This window comes from Hemiscyllium ocellatum, chromosome 10 (genome assembly GCF_020745735.1).
Source record: "Hemiscyllium ocellatum isolate sHemOce1 chromosome 10, sHemOce1.pat.X.cur, whole genome shotgun sequence".
NCBI lineage: Eukaryota > Metazoa > Chordata > Chondrichthyes > Orectolobiformes > Hemiscylliidae > Hemiscyllium > Hemiscyllium ocellatum.
The window spans coordinates 109098869-109122793 of NC_083410.1; the positions used below are offsets into that span (position 1 = coordinate 109098869).

General features: G+C 44.5%; 1 protein-coding gene across 1 annotated transcript; it reads left to right on the forward strand.

Annotated features, from left to right (window-relative positions):
* The first annotated feature begins 2119 nt into the window (after positions 1 to 2119).
* On the forward strand, positions 2120 to 20732 carry LOC132819531 (otoraplin-like). Its single transcript, XM_060831091.1, has 4 exons — positions 2120 to 2365; positions 17157 to 17296; positions 17405 to 17515; positions 20328 to 20732. The coding sequence occupies exons 1-4, from the start codon at positions 2149 to 2151 to the stop codon at positions 20349 to 20351; spliced, it is 492 nt and encodes a 163-aa protein (XP_060687074.1). The 5' UTR covers positions 2120 to 2148; the 3' UTR covers positions 20352 to 20732.
* Positions 20733 to 23925: the final 3193 nt, after the last annotated feature.

The window sequence follows — 23925 nt, forward strand, 5'->3', positions numbered from 1 at the left end:
CCAGACCTTCTCAACCATGAAAATAGGGATGCTACCACTACACCACTAGAGCATTTGCATACCTGATGTATTCTTCCAGAAATAAAAGTTCAAGGCAGATCTTTAAAATTGGAATCAAAACAGAAATTGCTGGAGAAACTCAGCAAGGTCTGGCAGCACCCGTGGTCAGAAAGCAGAGTTAATGTTTTGAGTCCTGTGACCCTTAGATCTGTACTTCTGCCCACACATCAACTTCTAACATCTGACACTACACTCTATGGTTAACGTATAGAATCTAGCTAAGTAATTATTCAGATTACTGAGTCTGCCCATGTCTGTGTATCTGAAATGATGGGTAGTCTATTTTTTCTTATGAGATAATCTTACTTTCCTGCTTTATCATAGAATTATGGAATGATGATCTACAAAAGGAGAGCATTCAGCCTCATTTTATACTCATTCATGGGACATGGGAATTGCTGGCTGGGCCCAGTATTTATTGCCCATCCCTGATTGCCCCTTGGGAAGGTGGGGGTGAGCTGCCTTCTTGAACCGCTGCAGTCCATGTGGTGGTGTAGGGAATTTGACCCAGTGACAGTGAAGGAACCGTGATATATTTCCAAGTCTTAGGTGGTTAGTAAATTAGATTAGATTAGATTGCTTACAGTGCAGAAACAGGCCCTTCGGCCCAACAAGTCCACATCGACCCGCCGAAGCGCAACCCACGCTTACCCCTACACCTAACACTACGGGCAATTTAGCATAGCCAATTCACCTGACCTGCACATCTTTGGAAACCAGAGCACCCGGAGGAAACCCACGCAGACACGGGGAGAATGTGCAAACTCCACACAGTCAGTCGCCTGAGTCGGGAATTGAACCCGGGTCTCTGGCGCTGTGAGGCAGCAGTGCTAACCACTGTGCCACTGTGCCGCCCACAAGTAGTTTGGAGGGGAACTTGCATTCGGTGGTGATCATAGAATCACAGAATATTACAGTACAAAAGGAGACCATTTGGTCCATCAAACATCTGGCAGCAGTTTCAAAGACTACTGTGGTTAGTCCCACTCTGTGGCTCATTCCCCATTTCCCTGTAACTTTCTTTTCCTGCAGGTATTCGTTCTAATTCCCTTCTGAAGGAGACTGTAGAGTCAGTAGCCACCACCCTATCATTTCCAAATCCTGACCACTCATTGCATAACAAACCGTTCTCCCACGTTCCCTCGGGTTCCTTTGTCAATCACCTTCAATCTGTATCGCTGCTTAGCGATGCGTCAGTCAGAGTCTGTATCGACTCTCACTGATCTATCCCCGGTGTAACTGAGCAGTTGAAGGTGCTGGTTTTAAGCTCCAGTCTCTATTGACTTGTGGTTTCAAATCTCACTGCTATCACAGTTACAGACAATGTACCCCATGAGGACACCTCAAGGGTGGAGTTGGTTAATTTTCTACCCCCAACACAGGGACTGCAGCAGTTTAAAAAGGCAGCTCACCACCACCTTCTCAAGGACAACTGGGGACAGGCAGTAAATACTCAGCCAGCCAGTGAATGAAAAATCAACCTGTCATCTTCCAAGTCTGGCCATGTGTTATTATAATCACTGCATCAGTTACTAAGGGCCCTGAGCTCCGGGAATCTCCCTCTGAACCTCTCCAGCTTTCTCTACTCCTTTAAGATGCTCCTTAAAACCTACCTACATTTGATGACCTACATTGCAACTGTTCAAAAAGTATTGGTTGTGAAGTACTTTGAGTCATCTGGTGTTAATGATAAATGCCATACAAACTGAATTTGTTTCTTTCCTTCTTTTGCCCATCCCTTCCTTCTTTCTCTCTCGCTGTCTTGATCATTTTTTGTGCAATTGGGTATTATGCCCAAATTTTAACAGTAGCAATGCAATCAATGTTTACATATCACCACTATTTTAGTAGCCAGAACCCCCCCACTTCTGTAAACATGGATGTGCAGTGTCAAGACATTGCTGTAGTTCTTCCAAGCCGAGAAGGGACTAACCTCTACCGCTTTTAATTATTGTAAATATTTATTACAGAGGAGTGACTTGGGTAAACACAACCGTTAGCGTTCCTTTCCCTCCCCCTGTCTGAGACCAGTCTGTAAATTTCACCGTCTGAAAGAACATTGACGGCAAATGTTTACCCAGATGTTTGATGGTAAGGGAAAGTGATCGCAGCAAGGAGAGACTATTCCAAGCTGTTCTGAAGCCCGGAAGGAGAAAGAAAATGTTTGCAATCAGTAAAATTAAATTGGCACGGTTTGCCTGTCATCTATTTCCATTTTTGCTGCTTGGATTAACACAAGATGTGAAAGCAGATTTCATGGACAAACTGGCAAAGAGGAAAGTCTGTGCTGACAAGGATTGTAGTTGTAAGTAGATTTTCTACACTTTTCAGTAAAAAACGGTTTCCCCGATATAAGCATGTCACTGTTCATACTCAGCAGAGATTGAAAAATAGGTATTATTATTTCGTGATAGTCTCACATTGAAATCTAGCTGCTCCTATCCATGGAACAATAAAAACTCACTTCCCTGGGATAGCTGCAGTAGGTTTAACTTAGTGCCTTCACCCGTGCTGTTGGACCTGCACAGTTAGGAGTGAACACATATTGAACCAAATCTTTTCAGTGTTCCTTGATCCTGAATTATAACGGTTTGGAGGTGCTGGTGTTGGACTGGGGTCTACAAGATTAAAAATCACATAACACCACCTCCTTCATCAGAGTGGCGCTTTGAAAGCTAGTCCCTCCAGATAAACCTGTTGGACTATGACCTGGTGTTGTGAGATTTTTAACTGAATCATCACAGTCACTCAGTGAGGCAAGTGGCAGTATGATTTCATCAGGTGAGCCCTTCACATTCCCTGCTGGTCTTTCAGCATTGTTAACTCATGCCAAGCTTCAGTATAACCTTTTTTAATAGAATCCCCACAGTGTGAAAGCAGGCCTTTTGGCTCATCAAGTCCACGTCGATTCTCCAAAGGGCATCCCACCCAAACCCAACCCCTACCCTGCACTTCCCATAGCTACATATATACCCTGGACACTATGGGGCAACTTTGAATGGCCAATCCTCCCTAACCTGCACATCTTTGGACCATGGGAGGAAACCCACAGAGACACGGAAAATGTGCAAATTCCACACAGACAGTCACCTGAGGGTGGAATTGAACCCATTTCCCTGGCGCAGTGAGGCAGCAGGGCTAACCACTGAGCCACCGTGCAGCTCTGGCTTCTGCAAAGCACCAAAAGAAAAGTGAACTTACCCAACAATCCTCTGTGCAGATCTGAATCTCACTCTGGCCTCGCTTGTCAATGTTTGGAAATCAAAAAGTCAGGCTTGAGGGATTTTACTTTTCAATTGCTTTTGTTTTCTTATATGTATTCATAAAATTATCTTTATATACATATATGTAGTCTCAAGAGCAGTTTGGTTCTGTACAGTAATCTAAGAACAAACAAACAGAAGAAAATTCTGTTTGAAACAAACAAATCCAGGGCATTTCGTACATGTAGAACCGTAGCAAAAACCACTGTATTTCTCTGTGTACATCCCTTCCAAAGGCACATTCTTCACATTGTCTTCATTAATGTTTTAAAAAGACAGCAGTGGAAGATTCAAGATGGCGGCAACCCAGTAAGTCTGAGTCTGTCGTGCTCTGCCCAAGACTCGGGCAAAGTGGGGTACCCGCCTCCACCACACCCTCCAAACAATTTAAAATAACTCTTACCCGGAATATTTAGTCATTTTGCACCAAACTTGAACAGTTTGGTGCTGTGCTTAAAATGATTAAAGATAAAAATGCCCGCAGCTTGCAACAGGCGAGGACCCCTCCCCCACCCCCTCCAGCAGCAGTGGAGATATCTGTGGCCGCCTCGGGGGGCCTTACCTGTAGAGGGCGAGTCTGATCTCCGTGATCAATAAGTTGCAGGAGAGGATCGACACATTTATTGAAGAATCCAGGCGCAGGTGGGAGTCACTCTCGGTCGCGCTGCAAAAGCACGACCAAGAAATTGAAAACTTGAACATCGCGTTGGAGGGACGGAGCAAAAGGCCGTGACCTCTGAGACTGCTGCTGAATCGGCCGTGGGCCGGGTCCGGGCTCTCGAACGACGAGTCTAGACCTTAGAGGAGCACATAGACGACCTCGACAATCGGGGCCGTCAAAAACATATTCGGTTGCTGGGCCTTCCCAAACGGGAAGGGAAAGGCCAGCTGGCAGTTTTTCTTGGAGCAATAACTCCCTGAAATATTAAAGCTGGAGTCCAGATCAGGCCAGGTACAGGTAGAGTGTGCCCACCCGATCGCTATATGCAGGCCCGGGTCGGACCAGCACCCCCACCCGGTCCTGTTTCGGCGCCAATGCTACAGAGAGGAACAGATGCTCCTGGAAGCCTCTAGAATCCTGGGGAAGGATCCCCAGGCCATGGTGTACAAGGGCTCTAGGATTATGCTGTTCCAGGATTTTTCTCCAGCCGTGGTCTGCAAAAGGAGGGCATTTGATGAGGCGAAGAAGCGTCTGAGAGACTTAAACATCCAATATTCCTTGGCTGCGCTTCAGCCATGAAGGATCCATTTATAACTTTGGATCACCGGAGAAGGCTAAAGAATTTTTGGACTCTCTTAAATAGACTGTAAGAATTAAACCGTATGGCTAATGATGTTATTTTGTCCCCCCTCCCCCAGTTTACCTTTTCGTTCTCTTTTCATCCCCTTTATTGTTTAATATCGTCTCGGGAGGGAGGGGGGGCTTATTTGTTATCCACTATTTGATTTTCTTTTTTTTTAACAGGCCGGGCTGCTTAGTTGATTCGTGTTGGGGGAGTTGCATTTGCTTTGTCCTACCTCAATTTCTTTTTAGACCGGGGGTTCTTTTTTCTTCTGTTATTATACTTATCTATTACTTGCTGGGATTGTAATTTTATAGTTTTATATGTTTATACTTTGTAATATCTTTACTAAATGGATCTAAGTGTGGGTGGGGGGGGGGCACTCCCTTTTAACTTTGGTTTTATAGTACACTTGAATTTGTTTATGATGTGGTGCCTGAGTCGAGGACAGGGCGCTGGTTGGGAGAGGATAAGGTGGGTTTACTGACAGGTAGTGATGCCCCCTGGGAGCAAGGAGGAAAATCGCCTTTTAAATATGTTTTATATTTTTCTTATTTAGAAATAGTTTTTAATTATATTGGTGTTAATGTATTAAAGAATTTCTACTTTTGTGAATTTTCTATGGTCTATGCTTGGGGTGTTTTGGTTGGGGTTCTTCCTCCTGGGGGATCTCGGACTTGCCTAGACGATCATGATTAGTCATTCGGTTAGGTGGTGCACCTGGAACGTCAAGGGGAGTAATTCACCAATCAAAAGGAAGAAAATACTATCAAGCCTCAAAAACGAAAGGGTTGATATAGCTCTCTTACAGGAGACACACCTTCTGGATAAAGAGCACTTAAAATTACAACAAGGAGGATTCGATCAGGCCTTCTTTTCATCTTTTAATTCAAAAAGTAGGGGAGTAGTCATTCTCATTCAGAAGAACCTTCCTTTCAAAATCTTAAGTCAGGTAAAAGATGAATCTGGATGGTATATACTGATCAAAGCCCTCAAATGGAGAGGAGTATGGAATTTTGAATCTTTATTGTCCCCTGGCACACCCCTTCAAATTTATAACGGAAGTGTTCTCCAAACTGATGGCATTTGAGGTTCGTTACGTAATTATAGGAGGAGATTTTATTTGTACAATGGACCCAGAGATAGACAGGATACCCAAGAGTACTGCGGGTAAATCTCTTAGATCCAGACAATTGGCAGATTTGAATGAGGAGCTAGGGTTAGTAAATATGTGGAGGTGCCTTCATCCACAGGGCAGAGACTTTACTTTCTACTCTAATCCACAAAAGTGTCATACTAGAATTAATATATTTTTTGCTCCCTTGACATTTTTAAACTCCATATTATCCTGCAAAATAGGTAATATAATAATCTCTGACCATGCTGCAGTATATGTGGAAGTTAAGACAAGCCACCGACATTGGTGTAAGGATTCCTTCTTAATGAAGAATAGCAAATTCGTAAAATATTTCTCTCAAGAATTCAAAACCTTTTAGGAAGTTAACTCAGGCACAGCCAGTAACCCATCGGTGATGTGGGAGACCATTAAAGCTTATGCGAGAGGTCTCATTATTTCATAATCAGCGACACAGAAAAAACAAAAGGGAGAACAACAGCATCTGCTCGAGACTCGCTTGAAGGCAGCTGGGACAGCATATGTTGACAGGCCCTCTATTACTAAGCTACAAAGGATCACAGCCCTTAGGGCAGCCTTGAATACTGCACTTACCCAAACAGCAAAGAGGGAAATATTATTTGCAAAGCAAAGACTATATGAATACGCCGATAAGCCTGGTAGATACCTAGCATATCTCGCAAGGAATAAAAAAAGGCCCCTCATGCTATCACGTCCATGAGGGAAAGTGCTGGTACTTTGACTCATGACCACAAAAGGATCAATACAGCCTTCAGAAAGTTTTATAATGATCTGTATAAATCATAGGATTGTGAAGAGCATGGAATGCGTTGCCAGCAGCAGTTGTGGAGGCAGGGTCACTGGGGACATTTAAGAGACTCCTGGACATGCATATGGTCACAGAAATTTGAGGGTGCATACATGGTCGGCACAACATCGTGGGCTGAAGGGCCTGTTTGGTGCTGTACTGTTCTATTTTCTATAAGACAGAGCTAAGAAGATGGAGTCCTTTTTTAAAAGCCTGGCCTTTCCGGACTTAACTCCGGAACAGGTGTTGATCCTGAATGCTCCCCTGACAACCCAGGAAGTACTTGATGCAATCAGGCAGCTTCTGAGCGGTAAAGCACCTGGCCCAGATGGATTCCAAGCTGAATTCTACAAAGTGTTTGTAAAGGTACTGGCTGGCCCACTCATAGACATGTACAATGATTTATAAAGTCAGGGCTGCCTCCCGCCTTCGATGAGAGAAGCAAATATTTCTCTCATTCTTAAAAAAGGAAAGGCCCCACAAAATTGCGAATCATACAGACCAATATCTTTGCTAGATGTAGATTTTAAAACTCTTTCTAAAACATTAGCATTTAGGCTGGAGAGGGTTTTACCATACATCATAAAAGAGGATCAGACGGTTTATCAAGGGCTGTAGATCATCTAATAATATTAGAAGGATTTTCAATGTGATCCAAGTCTGTCATCAGCAAAGAATATCGGGAATAGTAGTCTCTTTAGATGCGGAGAAGGCATTCGATCGAGTTGAAAGGTCATATCTGATTTACACACTGGAAAAGTTGGGTGTCGGAGAGGTACTCGCTAAATGGGTCTCAGTATTGTACACTGACCCCAAAGCAGCTGTGATTACTAGTGGTTTAGGCTCAGATAGCTTCAGTGCAGGTAGGGGCTGTCGTCAGGGATGTCCTCTCTCACCATTATTATTCATGCTAATAATTGAACCACTAGTGGAAGTTATACGGGCTGCTTCTAATATAACGGCTCCGAGGGTTGGTTTGGGTAAACATAAAATTTCCCTTTATGCAGACGATGTTCTCCTTTTTCTTAGTAATCCTTTGATATCCGTGCCCCGCCTGATCCAAACAATCAATTTATTTAGTGCGTTCTCAGGTTACAAAATCAATTTCACAAAATCGGAGGCCCTGCCGATGGGTGGTCTCACTAGTATGTCCAATTTATTGGACGGTCTTGCTTTCCCTTAAAGTGGTCTCTGGAGGGTTTTTTTTATTTATTTAGGTATTTTTATCACTTCAGTATTTGGTCAGCTGTATAAAGCCAATTTTGTGCATCTATTAGAGAGGATAAGGCAGGATCCTCAACGCTGGGGGAATCTCCCGATATCTTGGTTAGGCAGAGTAGCTCTAATTAAAATGAATATTTTGCCTTGTCTCCTATACCCTATGAGAATGCTCCCTGTGATGTTGCAGAAGCAGGCATTGCGTAAACTATACGGTTGGCTTGGTTCTTTTATTTGGAATCATAGACTGCCCTTATTAAATTAAAGAAGCTGCAGATTCCACAAGCAAGGGGAGGGCTGGATTTTCCAGACTTTAGGAAGTACCTGCTGAGTTCTCTATTAAGCTAGGTAGCCGACTGGGTCTCGTGTGACCCGCAATCAATCTGGCTGGACATTGAGGCTTCTCAAGCAAAGTATCCCCTCATTAATCTCTTATTTTTAGATAAGATGAAAGTTATTATGGACCATTGTAAAAACCCTATTGTATTAAATACAATTAAAGCTTGGAAGATAATGCGGTAGACGAGGGTAATTCACAAGAAACCTCTCCTTATACTCCTATAGTGGGAGCATGGGATTTTCAACTGGGATACACAGACGCTACATTTAAAACCTGGAGGTCCAGGGGTATTTCTTGCTTAGGGGATCTGTTCGATGGGGAGGTTATGTTGTCTTTTGACCAGCTGCACCAGAAATTTGGACTGCCTAATGGAGACCTTTTTCGATTATTTCCAAATTCGAGATTATATACAGAAGAAGACCACATTATTAGATTGCTCTTATAAATCGGATAGGAAAAGAAGAGTGTTATGGCCAATGGGTCTACCCTCGGTCAGCAGTCTTTATCACTCATTCCAGAACGAAGTTTCGGAAGACATGGAACAACTGTTTAAAACATAGAATCAGGAATTGGGGTTGGAAATCCCTTCAGAAATGTGGGACGACATCTGGGAAAATGCCAGAAAGATCTCCATTTGTAATAGAACCCAAGCTATTCAATTAAAGATACTCCATAGGACTCATATAGCACTGGAGCGATTGGCAAAATTTAGGGCAGGAGCATCTACAATGTGTCCTAAATGTAAAACAGAAGTGGGCACTCTCACACACTGCTTATGGACATGTCATAAGATCCACAAATACTGGATCAGAGTAGCAAATGCTCTGACAGAAATCTTGGGAGTGGAAATAGGAGTAGATCCAGTATCTCTTCTCCTGGGCTTTTTGAGCCTGCCCTCCCGAGATGTGCACGGGAGGAAATTATTCTCCAATCTCTACTTTTTGTGCAAGGAAAAATATCTGAGTAAACTGGGTGGCTGAGAGCCCTCCAGGACTTTCGAATTGGCCCAGATTAATCATGGAATATATTCCCCTTGACTTCCTCACAAATATGGTGCACCGAAAAAACGGAATTATTCTAAAAAAATATGGCAACCCTTCCTGAACTATATAGGTATTTTGGCCATATTGTCAAGGGTTTTTATCTAGTTGTGGTAGTGGTTCTGGCTGGTCTGGGGGCTCCCGGGGGGAGGAACCCCATATGAATACGAGTTTTATTATGACTTGATGTTAATTCATTCTGAGCATGTGCTTCATTATTTAATTACTATGTTATCTTGTTTCTGAGTAATGTAAGATATAATCATATGCTTTGGTTATTTAGGTTAGATTAGTACTTAGTTGAGTCTTTTTTTTGTTGTGTTTTGGTTATTATTTATTTAATATTTAATTATATATTAGTGTTTATATTTGTTTATGTTATTTTGGAAGTTTGTAAAAAAGAAGTTTTTTAAAATTTCCTTTTTCTTCAATAAAAATATCTATTTAAAAAAAAGACCATAGCCATCCAACCCTGCTTTGCCTCTACCTGCAGAGTGGCTGTGACAGGAACACAGCACATATTTATACCGACACAAAGACAGTGATAGTTACTCAGCACATATTTATCAGAACATAAGAACTAGGAGCAGCCATTCACTAAGTTCATGGCTGATCTTTCTGTGGACTCCACTCCACTTACCTGCCCACTCACCATAACCCTTAATTCCTTCACTGTTCAAAAATCTATCCATCTTTGCCTTAAAAGCATTCAACAAGGTAGTCTCAACTGCTTCCCTGGGCCGGGAATTGCACAGATTCACAACCCTCTGGGTGAAGAAGTTCCTCCTTAACTCAGTCCTAAATCCGCTGCTCCTTAGTTTGACTCTTTATCCTCTAGTTCTACTTTCACCTGCAAGTGGAGATGACCTCCCTCCTTCTATCTTATCTCCTCCCTTCATAATTTTATATGTTTCTATAAGGTTCCCCCTTCATTCTTCTAACTTCCAGTGAGTATAGTCCCAGTTTACCCAATTTCTCCTCATAAGCCAACCCTCTCAATTTCAGAACCAACCGAGTGAACCTCCTCTGCACCCCCTCCAGTGCCTGTCCATCCTTTCTCAAGTACGGGGACTAAACCTGCACACAGTACTCCAGGCGTGGCCTCACCAGCACCCTATACAGCTGCAACATAACCTCTCTGCTTTAAACTCAATCCCTTTAGCAATGAGGGACAAAATTCCATTTGCCTTTCTAATTACCTGTTGCACCTGCAAACTAACCTTTTGTCTAAAAGTTAAAATTGAGGAAGGCTAATTTTGATGGTATTAGGTAAGAACCTTCAAAAGCTGATTGGGGGCAGATGTTCGCAGGTAAAGAGATGACTGAAAAATGGAAAGCCTTCAGAAATGAGATGAGAGTCCAGAGAAAGTCTACTGCTGTTAAGGTGAAAGGAAAAGCTGTCAGGTATTGAGAATGCTGGATGACTAGAGAAACTGAGAAAAAAGGAAGCATATTTCATGTATAGACAGGAGAGATCAAGTGAATCCTTAGAGTATAAAGGCAGTAGGAGTATATTTAAGAACAAAATCAGGAGGACAAAAAGCAGTAAGATAGCTTTTGCAAATAGGGTTAAGGAGAATGCAAAGAGTTTTTACAATACATTAAGGACAAAAGGGTAACTAGGCAGAGAATAGGGCCCTTCAAAGATCCGCAAGGCGGCCTTTGTGTGGAGTTGCAGGAGATGTGGGTGATACTAAACAAATATTTTGCTTAGTGTTTACTGTGGAAAAGGACGTAGAAAATATAGAATGTATGGAAATAGATGGTGACATCTTTAAAAATGTCCATATTACAGAGGAGGAAGAGCTGGATGTCTTGAAAATCATTAAGATGGATAAATCCCTAGAACCTGATCAGGTGGACCTTAGCACTCTGTAGGAAGCTACGGAAGTGATTCTTCGGCCCCTGGCTGAGATATTTGTATCATTGATAGTCACAGGTGAGGTGCCGGAAGACTGGTGGTTGACTAATGTGGTGCCACTATTTCAGAAGAGTGGTAAGGACAGGCCAGGGAACTATAGACCAGTGAGCCTGACATCGGTGGTGGGCAAGTTGTTGGACAGAATCCTGAAGGACAGAGCTTACACGTATTTGGAAAGGCAAGGACTGATTAGGGATAGTCAGCATGACTTTGTGTGTGGGAAATCATGTCTCACGAACCTGTTTTGAGTTTTTTGAAAAAGTCGTAAAGAGGATTAATGAGGGCAGAGCAATGAACGTGATCCATATGGAGTCGAGAGTATGGTGCTGGAAAAGCACAGTAGGTCAGACAACGTCCGAGGAGCAGGAGAATCGATGTTTCGGGCAAAAGCCCTTAATCAAGAATATCATGATCTAGAACATAGAACATAGAAAAATACAGCGCAGTACAGGCCCTTCGGCCCTCGATGTTGCGCCGACCAAATCCTACCTAACCTACACTAGCCCAATAACTTCCATATGCCTATCCAATGCCTGCTTAAATGACCATAAAGAGGGAGAGTTCACCACTGCTACTGGCAGGGCATTCCATGAACTCACAACCCGCTGCGTAAAGAATCTACCCCTAACATCTGTCCTATACCTACCACCCCTTAATTTAAAGCTGTGTCCCCTAGTAACAGCTGACTCCATTAGCGGTAAAAGGTTCTCAGTGTCTACTCTATCTAAACCCCTAATCATCTTGTATACCTCTATCAAATCTCCCCTAAACCTTCTTTTCTCCAATGAGAACAGGCCCAAGTGCCTCAGCCTTTCCTCATACGATCTTCCTACCATGCCAGGCAACATCCTGGTAAACCTCCTCTGCACTCGTTCCAATGCCTCCACATCCTTCCTATAGTATGGTGACCAAAACTGCACACAATACTCCAGATGAGGCCGCACCAGAGTCTTATACAACTGCAACATGACCTCAGGACTCCGGAACTCAATTCCTCTACCAATAAAGCCCAGTACACCATATGCCTTCTTCACAGCACTATTTACCTGGGTGGCAACTTTCAGAGATCTGTGTACATGGACACCAAGATCCCTCTGCTCATCCACACTACCAAGTAGCCTACCATTAGCCCAGTAATCCATCTTCTTGTTACTCCTACCAAAGTGAATGACTTCACACTTAGCTACATTGAATTCCATCTGCCACCTTTCTGCCCAGCTCTGCAACCTATCTATATCCCGCTGTAACCTGCCACATCCTTCTTCACTGTCCACAACTCCACCGACCTTTGTGTCATCCGCAAACTTGCTCACCCAGCTTTCAAGCCCCTCCTCTAGATCATTTATAAAGATGACAAACAGCAACAGTCCCAAAACAGATCCCTGTGGTACACCACTAGTAACTGCACTCCAAGATGAACCTAGTCCATCAACTACTACCCTCTGTCTCCTTCCAGCCAGCCAATTCCTAATCCAAACCTCTATTGCACCCTCAATGCCATACCTCCGTAGTTTTTGCATTAGCCTACCATGGGGTACCTTATCGAACGCCTTGCTAAAATCCATATTCACCACATCTACTGCTTTACCCTCATCCACCTCCTTAGTCACCTTCTCAAAGAACTCAATAAGGTTTGTGAGGCACGACCTGCCCTTCACAAAACCATGCTGACTATCCTTGATCACATTATTCCTATCCAGATGTTCATAAATCTTATCCCTTACAATTCTCTCTAAGACTTTGCCCACAACAGAAGTGAGACTCACTGGCCTATAGTTATTCGGGCTGTCCCTACTCCCCTTCTTGAACAAGGGGACCACATTCGCTATCCTCCAGTCTTCTGGTACTATTCCCGTTGACAATGACGACATAAAAATCCAGGCCAATGGCTCTGCTATCTCCTCCCTAGCTTCCCAGAGGATCCTAGGGTAAATGCCATCAGGCCCAGGAGACTTATCTATTTTCATCCTTTCCAGTATTCCCAAAACCTCCTCCCTACATACCTCAAGGCCATCCATTCTAATCACTTGTGACTCAATATTCACACCAGCAACAGAGTCCCGTTCCTGAGTGAATACTGATGAAAAGTATTGATTTAGTGTCTCACCAATCTCCTCCGCCTCCACGCACAACTTCCCACTACTATCCTTGACTGGACCGATACCTACCCTAGTCATCCTTTTATTCCTGACATACCTATAGAAAGCCTTTGGGTTTTCCCTAATCCTACCAGCTAAGGACTTTTCATGTCCCCTTCTCGCTGCTCTTAGCTCTCTCTTTAGATCCTTCCTGGCTACCTTATAACTCTCAATCGCCCCAACTGAACCTTCACGCCTCATCCTTACATAGGCCGCCCTCTTCCCTTTCACAAGGGATTCCAATTCCTTATTAAACCACGGCTCCCTCACAAGACCCTTTACTCCCTGCCTGACTGGTACATACTTATCAAGGACACTCAATAGGTGTTCCTTGAACAATCTCCACATATCATTAGTGTTCTTCTCCTGAAGCCTGTTTTTCCAATCCACGCATCCTAAGTCATGCCTCACCGCATCATAATTTCCCTGCCCCCAGCTATAGCTCTTGCCCTGCAGTGCACACTTATCCCTCTCCATCACTAAAGTAAAAGTCACCGAGTTGTGGTCACTGTCCCCGAAGTGCTCACCTACCTCCAAGTCTAACACCTGGCCTGGTTCATTACCTAGAACCAAATCCAGTATAGCCTCCCCTCTTGTTGGCCTGTCTACATATTGTGTCAGGAAACCCTCCTGCACACATTAGACAAACACCCACCCATCTAACGAACTCGAGCTATAGCTTTCCCAGTCAATATCTGGGAAGTTAAAGTCCCCCATAACAACCACCCTGCTACTTTCACTCTTCTCCTGAATCATCCTCGCAATACTATCCTCTACTTCTCTCGGACTATTGGGAGGCCTGTAGAAAACTCCTAACAGGGTGACCTCATCTTTCCTATTTCTAACCTCAGCCCAAACTACCTCAGATGGCAAATCTTCCTCCATCGTCCTTTCCACCGCTGTAATGCTATCCTTGACAAGCAATGCCACACCTCCCCCTCTTTTACCCCCATGTCTGACCCTACTAAAACATTTAAACCCTGGAACCTGCAACAGCCATTCCTGCCCCTGTTCTACCCACGTCTCTGTAATGGCCACAACATCGAAGTTCCAGGTACAAACCCACGCTGCAAGCTCACCTACCTTATTTCTTATACTTCTGGCATTGAAGTATACACACTTCAAGCCACCTTTCTGTTTACAGGCACCCTCCTTCGAAATCGATGCCTTGTTCCTAACCTCCCTACACTCAAGGTCCTGTACCCTGAAGCTACAGTCCAGGTTCCCATGCCCCTGCAGAGTTAGTTTAAACCCTCCCAAAGAGCACTAGCAAACCTCCCCCCAAGGATACTGGTGCCCCTCAGGTTCAGGTGTAGACCATCCTTTTTATAGAGGTCTCACCTTCCCCAGAAAGAACCCCAGTTGTCCAGAAACCGGAATCCCTCCCTCCTGCACCATCCCTGTAGCCACGCATTTAACTGCTCTCTCTCCCTATTCCTCTACTCTCTATCACGTGGCACGGGTAACAAACCAGAGACAACAACTCTGTTTGTTCTAGCTCTGAGCTTCCAACCTAGCTCCCTGAAAGCCTGCCTGACATCCTCACCCCTCTTCCTACCTATATCGTTGGTGCCAACGTGGACCACGATCTGGGGCTGCTCCCCCTCCCCCTTAAGGACCCAGAAAACACGATCAGAGACATCACGTACCCTTGCACCTGGGAGGCAACATACCAATCGTGAGTCTCTGTCGTCCCCACAAAACTGCCTATCTGTACCCCTCACTATTGAGTCCCCAAGAACTATCGCTCTAACTTTCTCCACCCTTCCCTTCTGAGCAACGGGGCCAGGCTCCGTGCCAGAGGCCTGAACCTCGTTGCTTACCCCTGATAAGCCATCCCCCCCACAAGTATCCAAAACGGTATACTTGTTCTTGAGGGGAATGACCGCAGGGGGTCCCTGCACTGGCTGCTTCCTCCCACTCCCCCTCACTGTCACCCATCTGTCTATAACTTTCGGAGTAACTACTTCCCTAAAGCTCTGATCTATGACCACCTCTGCCTCCCGAATGATCCGCACTTCATCCAACTCCAGCTCCAGTTCCCTAACACGGTCTTGGAGGAGCTGGAGATGGATGCACTTCTTGCAAGTGTAATCAGCAGGGATGCTAATGGCTTCCCTCACCTCATACATGTTGCAAGAGGAACATTGCACTGCCTGCACTGCCATCCCTCTAAAAAGTAAGCTTTAAAACTAAATCTAAAGAAACAAACAAGCAAAATGCAGCAATTACCTGCTTGCCACAACGGGTCTTATTATTAGGTTAGAGGAGGAGGGTGGGTGGGAGGCTCTACCCCTGTAGTGCCTCGGGTTCCTCGCCTGCATGCTTATATAAGAAAAAAACCCTACCCAGGTAACCTAGCGCGGCACCAGCTTCCGGGTCCGCTAGGCGCTTAAAAAAAACTTTAAAACTTTTAGCTGTTTGAAAAAAAACACGAACTGGACTTACCCCGCGACTTCAAAAACACCACCAGACAGCCATTACTTGGTCCGCCGAGAGAGTGAGCTATATGGACTTCAGTAATATGTTCATAGGAGACTAGTTAGTAAGATTAGATCTCATGGAATACAAGGAGAACTGCCCATTTGGATACAGAACTGGCTCGAGAGTGGTGGTGGAGGGTTGTTTTTCAGACTGGAGGCCTGTGACCAGTGGAGTGCCACAAGGATTAGTGTTGGGTCCACTACTTTTTTGTCATTTATATAAATGATTTGGATGCGAGCATAAGAGGTATCGTTAGTAAGTTTGCAGGTGACACCAAAATTGGAGGTATAGTGGACAGCAAAGAGGGTTACCTCAGATTACAACAGGATCTGGACCAGATGGGCCAATGGACTGAGACAAGTCCAGATGGAGTTTAATTTTGATAAATGCAAGGTGCTGCATTTTCAAAAAAACAAATCCAAGCAGGATCTATACTCTTAATGGTAAGGTCCTAGGGAGTGTTGCTGAACAAAGAGACCTTGGAGTGCAGGTTCATAGCTCCTTGAAAATGGAGTCACAGGTAGATAGGATAGTGATGAAGGTGTTTGGTATGCTTTCCTTTATTGGTCAGAGCACTGAGTACAGGAGTTGGGAGGTCATGTTGTGCCTGTACAGGACATTGGTTAGGCCACTGTTGGAATATTGCATGCAATTCTGGTCTCCTTCCTATTGGACAGTTGTTGTGAAACCTGAAAGGGTTCAGAAAAGATTTACAAGGATGTTGCCAAGGTTGGAGGAATTGAGCTTTAGGGAGAGACTGAACGGGCTGGGGCTGTTTTCCGTGGAACGTCGGAGGCTGAGGGCTGTTATTTAGGGTGTTATTGTAGAGGTTTATGAAATCATGAGGGACATGGATAGAATAAATAGACAAAGTCTCTTCCCTGAGGTGGGGGAGTCTAGAATTAGAGGGCACAGGTTTAGGACGAGAGGGGAAAGATATAAAAGGGACCCAAGGGGCAACATTTTCAAACAGATGGTGGTGTGTGTATAGATTGAGCTGCCAGAGGAAGTGGTGGAGGCTAGTACAATTGCAACATTTAAAAGGCATTTGGATGGGTATATGAATAGGAAGGGTTTGGAGGGATATGGGCCAAGTGCTGGCAAATGGGGCTAGATTTGGTTGGGATATCTGTTCAGCATGGACGAGTTGGACCAAGAGGTCTGTCCCATGCTGTACATCTCTATGACTATGACTCTATGGTTCATGCACAAGGGCGCCCAGGTAACTCTGCACAGCAACATGCTGCAATTTTACACCATTTAAGTAACGCCTCCAGTGTGTCTGTGATGGTAACACAGCACATATTTATACCCACACAGTGACTGACTGTGTTTGCTGACATGGAGGGTAAATCAGGGCAAAGTTTCTCACATTGTCATCACATTGATTTTGAGTGACCTGGAAAATAAACCTTTTTTTTGGTGCTTTAGGGAAGTTGATGTGGAATGTATGTTTTGTCTTTCAGATGTGATCTCAACTGGCCGTGTAGTTGATGACTACATTGCACCCGACTGCAGGTTTCTCGACCTGAAGGAGGGACAGCTGATCTACGTCTATTCCAAACTGGTTCGGGAACGTAAAGGAGGCGAATTCTGGTCAGGAAGTGTAAGTCCGTGCATTTTACGTAGAAAGCAATCATTCTGAAAATCACTTACCACCTTTTTGCCATGTATTTGTCTACTTCATGTTCACGTTTTGACTCTCCCTTAACAGATTTACAGTGAGGAGCCTGTGGATGAGATGGGTGTTGTTGGTTATTTCCCCAGCACTCTAATCGATGAGCAGTATGTGTTCCAGAACACAACAGTGCGACTTCCCACCACCGTGAGTATTTGACTGAGTCTTTCAGAAGCATCCACAGAGTCAGAATTAATCTTTTAGCCACTTTCCAACTGTATTAAGAATGTGTCTTTCTCTCTTTGCTGTCTTCTCTCCCTGAATACTCTCCTCTTGCCCTTGCCCAGCCCCTCTCCTGGGCCTGATCCTGTTAAACTCTTATGTTAGTTGTAAATAGTCAAGTAAGTCCAGCTTGATTTTAGCTATGCCGTTTCCCTCTGTAAAGCTGAGAGAGTTGGTCAGTTCTGATGGGTTGTACGTCATTGAGGTCTACAGCACAGCCTGTCCCTGAGTCAGTGTCAGCAAAAAAAACTGTTCAAATCCCATTCTCCAGCACTTGGATCCTAGCCTTGTTTATCTTGGGCATCCCAAGTGCGCATCTAAATACTTTCTAAATGTTCTCAGGCTTTCTGCCTGAACCTCACAGGCGGTCCGTTCCAGATTCCCACCACTCAACGGGTGAAAAGGTTTCTCCTCAGACTCCCTCGAAACCCCCTGCCCTTTAAATCTAACTCCCCCGTTATCGATCCTTCCAGTTGAGCCCCCACCAGATTCCTGATGGTTCTTGATGGTGGAAGCCAGCCTTGGAGAGGGGAGAGGGTGATGGAGGAGCTGGAAATTGGAGGAGAACCCTTTCCCGGTGGATCCTGCCTGGAGGCTCATCAAAATCGGGTCAGTCTCAGGGTGGGGGTTTTGGAGGGGGCAGGGTGGTGATGACTGGACCCGCTCTGGAAATTGTCACAGGAATTCATTGCCTGTCAGGGTGGGACAGGCAGAAACCCCCATCAATTTTACGAAGTATTTTGATGCATTTAGACGTTGCAATACCGAGACATAGAAGGCTTTAGGCAAAGAGGTGGAACATGGGATTGAATAGTTAGAGTGGTATGGTGGCTCAGTGGTTAGCCCTGCTGCCTTGCAGTACCAGTGTCCTGGGTTTGATTCTACCCTTGGAAGTCTGTCTGCATAGAGTTTTCACGTTCTCCTTGGTTTTGCTCTAGTTTCCTCCCACAGTCCAAAGATGTGCAAGTTAGGGTGGATTGGCCATGTTAAATTACCCATAGTGTCCTGGGTTATGCAGGCTAGGTGGATTAGCCATGGGAAATGCAGATATAGGGTAGGAGGGTCAGGTGGGCCGAATGGCCTGCCTCCACGCGATAAGGGTTATATGGTTGTCTTTAACTAGCATCACATGATGGGCTGAGGGGTCTTTTTCTGTGCTGTAGACCTCCATGAATCCATGCTCGGGGTTAGTTATAACAACAGGCATCTGGGTTGAGCGTCACACACAGACACACACACACACACACACACACACACACACACACACACACACACACACACACAGACACACAGACACAGACAGACACACAATACCCTCTGACCTGTGGACACTCCTCCAATCTCCCCACCTGTACCATGAGGAGGTGTGCCTTCAGCTGTTGGCCTGGGGCCTGGTGTTTCCTCTCCTCCTCCTCTCTACCATCCTTAAAATCCTGCTGTTAAACTGAGATCCTGGCCACTAGCCCATAACTCAGAAGCAAAGGTCATGCCAATACTCACTGCTGTTTGAAAGAATGAGCGGTGATTTCATTGAAACAAATCAAAGAGAATTGGGCAGGGGGGGTGAGAGGTGGTCCCCCTTTATAGCAGAGACAAGAACTGGGGAGAGACACTGTCTCATATTAAAGCTGCCCAGATGGACACCAGAGACTGTGTGCATTAGCAACAATGCTCTTATCAACGTAGTTATAAATACCAGTGAATGAGCCTGTATAAAGTGTGTTGTATGTTCTATGTACATGACATGCGTGAAAACATGCAGGACCCCACTTCTTGCTCATCTATTCATGAACTCTTCAAGTTAATAGCTCTGTTAACTTTATCAACACTGGAAAGTTGTCTTCCATGTGTTGTCCTGGTAGGAAAAGCCTTGTGGACGTTGTAACACTAAATAAATTTAAGGAGCAGACAGACAGGTTTTTAATGAGCAGTAGGTTCAGAGAATCTCTACTGTGTAGAAACAGGCCCTTCAGCCCAACAAGTCCACCATGACCCTCCAAAGAGTAACCCACCCAGACCCATTCCCCGTACATTTATCCCTGACTAATGCACCGAACGTACACATCCCTGAACACTATGGACAATTTAGCATGGCCAATCCACCCTAACCTGCACATCTTTGGACTGTTGGAGGAAACCGGAGCACTTGGAGGAAACCCAAGCAGACACAGGGAGAATGTGCAAACCCCACGCAGACAGTCACCCGAGGCTGGAATCGAACCTGGGTCCCTGGCGTTGTAAAACAACCGTGCTACCCCCTGAGTCACCATGCCATCCATTGAAGGGTTCCGGGGAATGGGCAGGAAAGTGGGATTGAGGCCATGATGAGATCAGCCATGATCATATCAGCAGCAGTGCAGATTTGAGGGGCTGAATGGTCTCGTCCTGCTCCCAGTGCTTATGTTCTTATCGAATCTGAGCATGATAAACTTACAATAAAAGGATAATATTGTTGATGCTGGAAATCTGAAACAAACACACTGTGCTGGAGAAACTCAGCAGGCCTCGCACCATCTGTGGAGAGAGAGAAACCGAGTTAGTATATTGAATCTGGTGAAACTTCTTCAGAACAGAGCATGGTCAAGTTATACTGCCTGATATGGGAAATGGTTTAACTCACTCATTCAATATGTTCTTAATGACTGATGGATGCTTCTAAATGACCAGAGTTTAAGGAAGTGGTGATTAATTGGTTTTAGGATCTGCTCTTCCCATTTTGTTTCAAATTTCCCCTCAGGCTATTGACTTCTACTGTGACTGATGTTAACGACCAGCTCAATAAACAGTGTCATCAAAGAAAAATGTGGAGCTAATTACGACGTCAATGAGAAGGTCATTTGTGTACCCTGTTGCCGGGAGCTTTAATGGAAGTTCTGTCCCATTCCATGTGCTGCAAGTGGAAATCTGCTCTAAGTCACCCGTTTTGTACCTTTCTGTTGTTAGATTTGTTTGGAAAGTCCATTTATTTTTCATTGGTGGGAGATAGCTGGCTATAAAACTTTAATTGCTCTATTTAATATGAATTCTACTGTTTAGGAGCAACTGATTGATTAATTCTCCAAGGACACCCACCACAGAATTGCTGTGTCTCTAAAAGAGTAAAAAATGAGGTCTGCAGATGCTGGAGATCACAGCTGCAAATGTGTTGCTGGTCAAAGCACAGCAGGCCAGGCAGCATCTCAGGAATAGAGAATTCGACGTTTCGAGCATAAGCCCTGATGAAGGGCTTATGCTCGAAACGTCGAATTCTCTATTCCTGAGATGCTGCCTGGCCTGCTGTGCTTTGACCAGCAACACATTTGCAGCTGTATCTCTAAAAGAGGCCATTCAAGCCATTGTGCCTGTACTAACACTATTAACCAGTCATTGGATTATCTAGTAACAATCTCCTGCCTTTTCCCCATATTCTTGCACCACACTTCTATCTAAATAACCATCCAATGTTCCTCTTGAATGCGTCAATTGAACCTGCCTCCCCCACATTTCCAGGCAGTGTATTCCACACCCGTTTCTCACTTGCCTTTTCTCACTTCATTTTTGCTTCATCACTTTTTAAATCACTTTTATGTTCTGCTCATTCTTGTTTCTTTTATGATTGGGGAACAGCTTCTCCCTGTCTGCTCTATCTAATCCATTTATGAGTTTGAAAACCTCTCCTGTCAGTCTTCTCAAGTCCAAGGAGAACAGCCCCAAATTCTTCAGTCTATCCTCACTGCTGAAGTTCCTCGTCCCAGGAACTGTTCTTGTGAATCACTTCTGCTCCCTCTGTCCAATGTATTTACTTCTTTCTGATAATGTCAGGCCCACAACTGTACACTGTACTCCAGCTGAGGTCTAACAAATGTACAAGTTCAACATCACCGCCTTGTACCCTATGCCCCTGTTAATAAAGCTGAGAGCACTCTATACTTTATTAACCGCTCTCTCAACCGCTGTCCCTCCACCTTCAATGTTTAGATGTTAAGTTGTTCAGCTTCAGTGTGTATATGAACCATAGGTTATCCATAGTGTACCAGTAACCATACACTCTACAGCTCTTGAAAGATACATACAAGTAATATTAAAGCATCTTAATTCATTCATTCATTCATTCATGTTTGTTCCATGATTTGTGTGTGGTTAACAGCATCAGGATAGCAGGTTTTAAGGAACAGAAGACTGTTGTATAAGGCATTAGATAAAGTCACCATAGCATCACTCCCTCATTAGAGAGACCACTGCTGCTCACAGCACCAGGGACCCGGGTTCGATTCCACCCTTTGACAACTGTCTGTCTAGAGATTACACATTCTCCCCGTGTCTGCGTGGGTTTCCTCCGGTTTCCTCCCACAGTCCCAAGATTAGGGGGATTAGCTTTGGGAAGTGCAAGGTTACAGGGATGGGGTAGAGGGGTTGGATCTGGGTGAGATGTGCTTTGGAGGGTCGTTGTGGACTTGATGGGCCGAATGACCTGCTTCCACACTGTAGGGATTCTATGAAACCATGTCTCAGGAGAGGTTGAGAAGGAGAATCCTTCATTGCAACCTTATCTGGTGTGGGAATTGAACCCTCACTGCTGGCGCCACTCTGAAAACTAACTGACCCCCCACTGATCTAACCACTACCCATTGTCCCTACCTAACAGGCAGCAATTGTAACTGTGCAAGGAGTTTGCTGTTAGTTGCACCAACACATGATGCAAGGATCACAAAATGATCAGCAGTCTTTTATTTCCTTCCTCTTTGTCCTTTAACGATATTTGTCTTCAGGCAAATGAGTTAATTATAAAAAAATGATCAAAGCATCTCCTACTGAAACCTGACTTGGAGATGCCGGTGTTGGACTGGGGTGTACAAAGTTAAAAATCACACAATACCAGGTTATAGTCCAACAGGTTTAATTGGAAGCACACTAGCTTTCGGAGTGCCTCTCTTTCAACAGGTGATGAAGGACAGCACTCTGAAAGCTAGTGTGCTTCCAATTAAACCTGTTGGACTCTGACCTGGTGTTGTGTGATTTGTAACGACTGAAACCTGTTTGTCTGCTTTATGATGGCAGTGATACAATGCCACCCTCTGCTGGAAGATGGACAGTACTGCACAAGCATCATCAGACAGGAGACAGGAGGGGAGCGAATTCATACGTCATTGTTTCTCTAAAGTATACTTCATTCATAAAAAGTTATTGGAGTATATTACGTCCTATTATTGAAAACTCAGATTGCAGAAGATGCAAACAAAAACAATTACCTCAAGTATTGGATGTCACTCACTACATTCCCAAACATTAATAGAGCAAGTTGTTGCTTATTAGACACTTGCTTAACTCTGAAAGTCTAAACATCCCAGGGTCTCAATAATGGTGAGAAATCTGGCAGAGTTGCTTGAGAAGTCAAGGGAAACTTATCTCAACATTGGGAACAACAATTCACTTTTTCCTCACGACTCATAAGGATTGCTTTATGGTGAAATGTTAGACCTTCACAGTTTCAAAGAGTTAGAGGTGACTTTATTGAAACATACCAGACTTGCTGGGGTGGATGTGGAAATGATATTTCCACCTGTGGGAGAATCTAAGACTAGGGTCACTGTTTTAAAGCAATGGGCACCCATTTAAAACAGCCACAAGGAAACATTTTCTCTCTGAGGGTTGAGAGTATTTGGAATTCTCTTCCTCAAAAGGCAATGTTTTTTTCCCTCCATACCCTTTTTGTGCCCTAAGAACTGAGTATTGTATTAGTAAATTTGTTCTGCTTTGGTTTACACTTTCTGCGATATGAACTTTCATTATCAGGGACATAATGTACTTTTATAAATCATCGTGAACGAGCTCTCTGACAGAAAAGCACATGACATGCCCCCTGGCAAACGCTGATGGTTTCCCCTCTGCTTCGCAGTACTGACCGGACTCCAGCAGAGGGTGGCATTGTATCACTTTCAGAGGTGGGGAGATTCTTGGTGAGCAAATGGAGGTGAGAGGTGAGATTAGGAGTCGGAGGCAAAGTGGAGTAATCCAGTCAGTCATGATCTTATGGAATGATGCAGCATGGCTCAAGGGGCAGAGTGGCTGACTATAAGACATAGGAGCAGCAATTAGGCCATTCAGTCCATCGAGTTCTGCTCTGCCATTCAATCGTGGCTGATATGTTTCTCAATCCCATTCTCCCCGTAACCCTTGATCTCCTTGATCCTCAAGCACCTAGCCATCTCAGTCTTAAATATACTCGATGACCCGACCTCCACAGCCTTCTGTGGCAATGAATCACACAGATTCCCCACTCTCTGGCTGAAGATGTTTCTCCTTATCTCCAGTCTAAAAGATCTTCCCTTTACTCTAAGGCTATGCCCTCGGGTCCT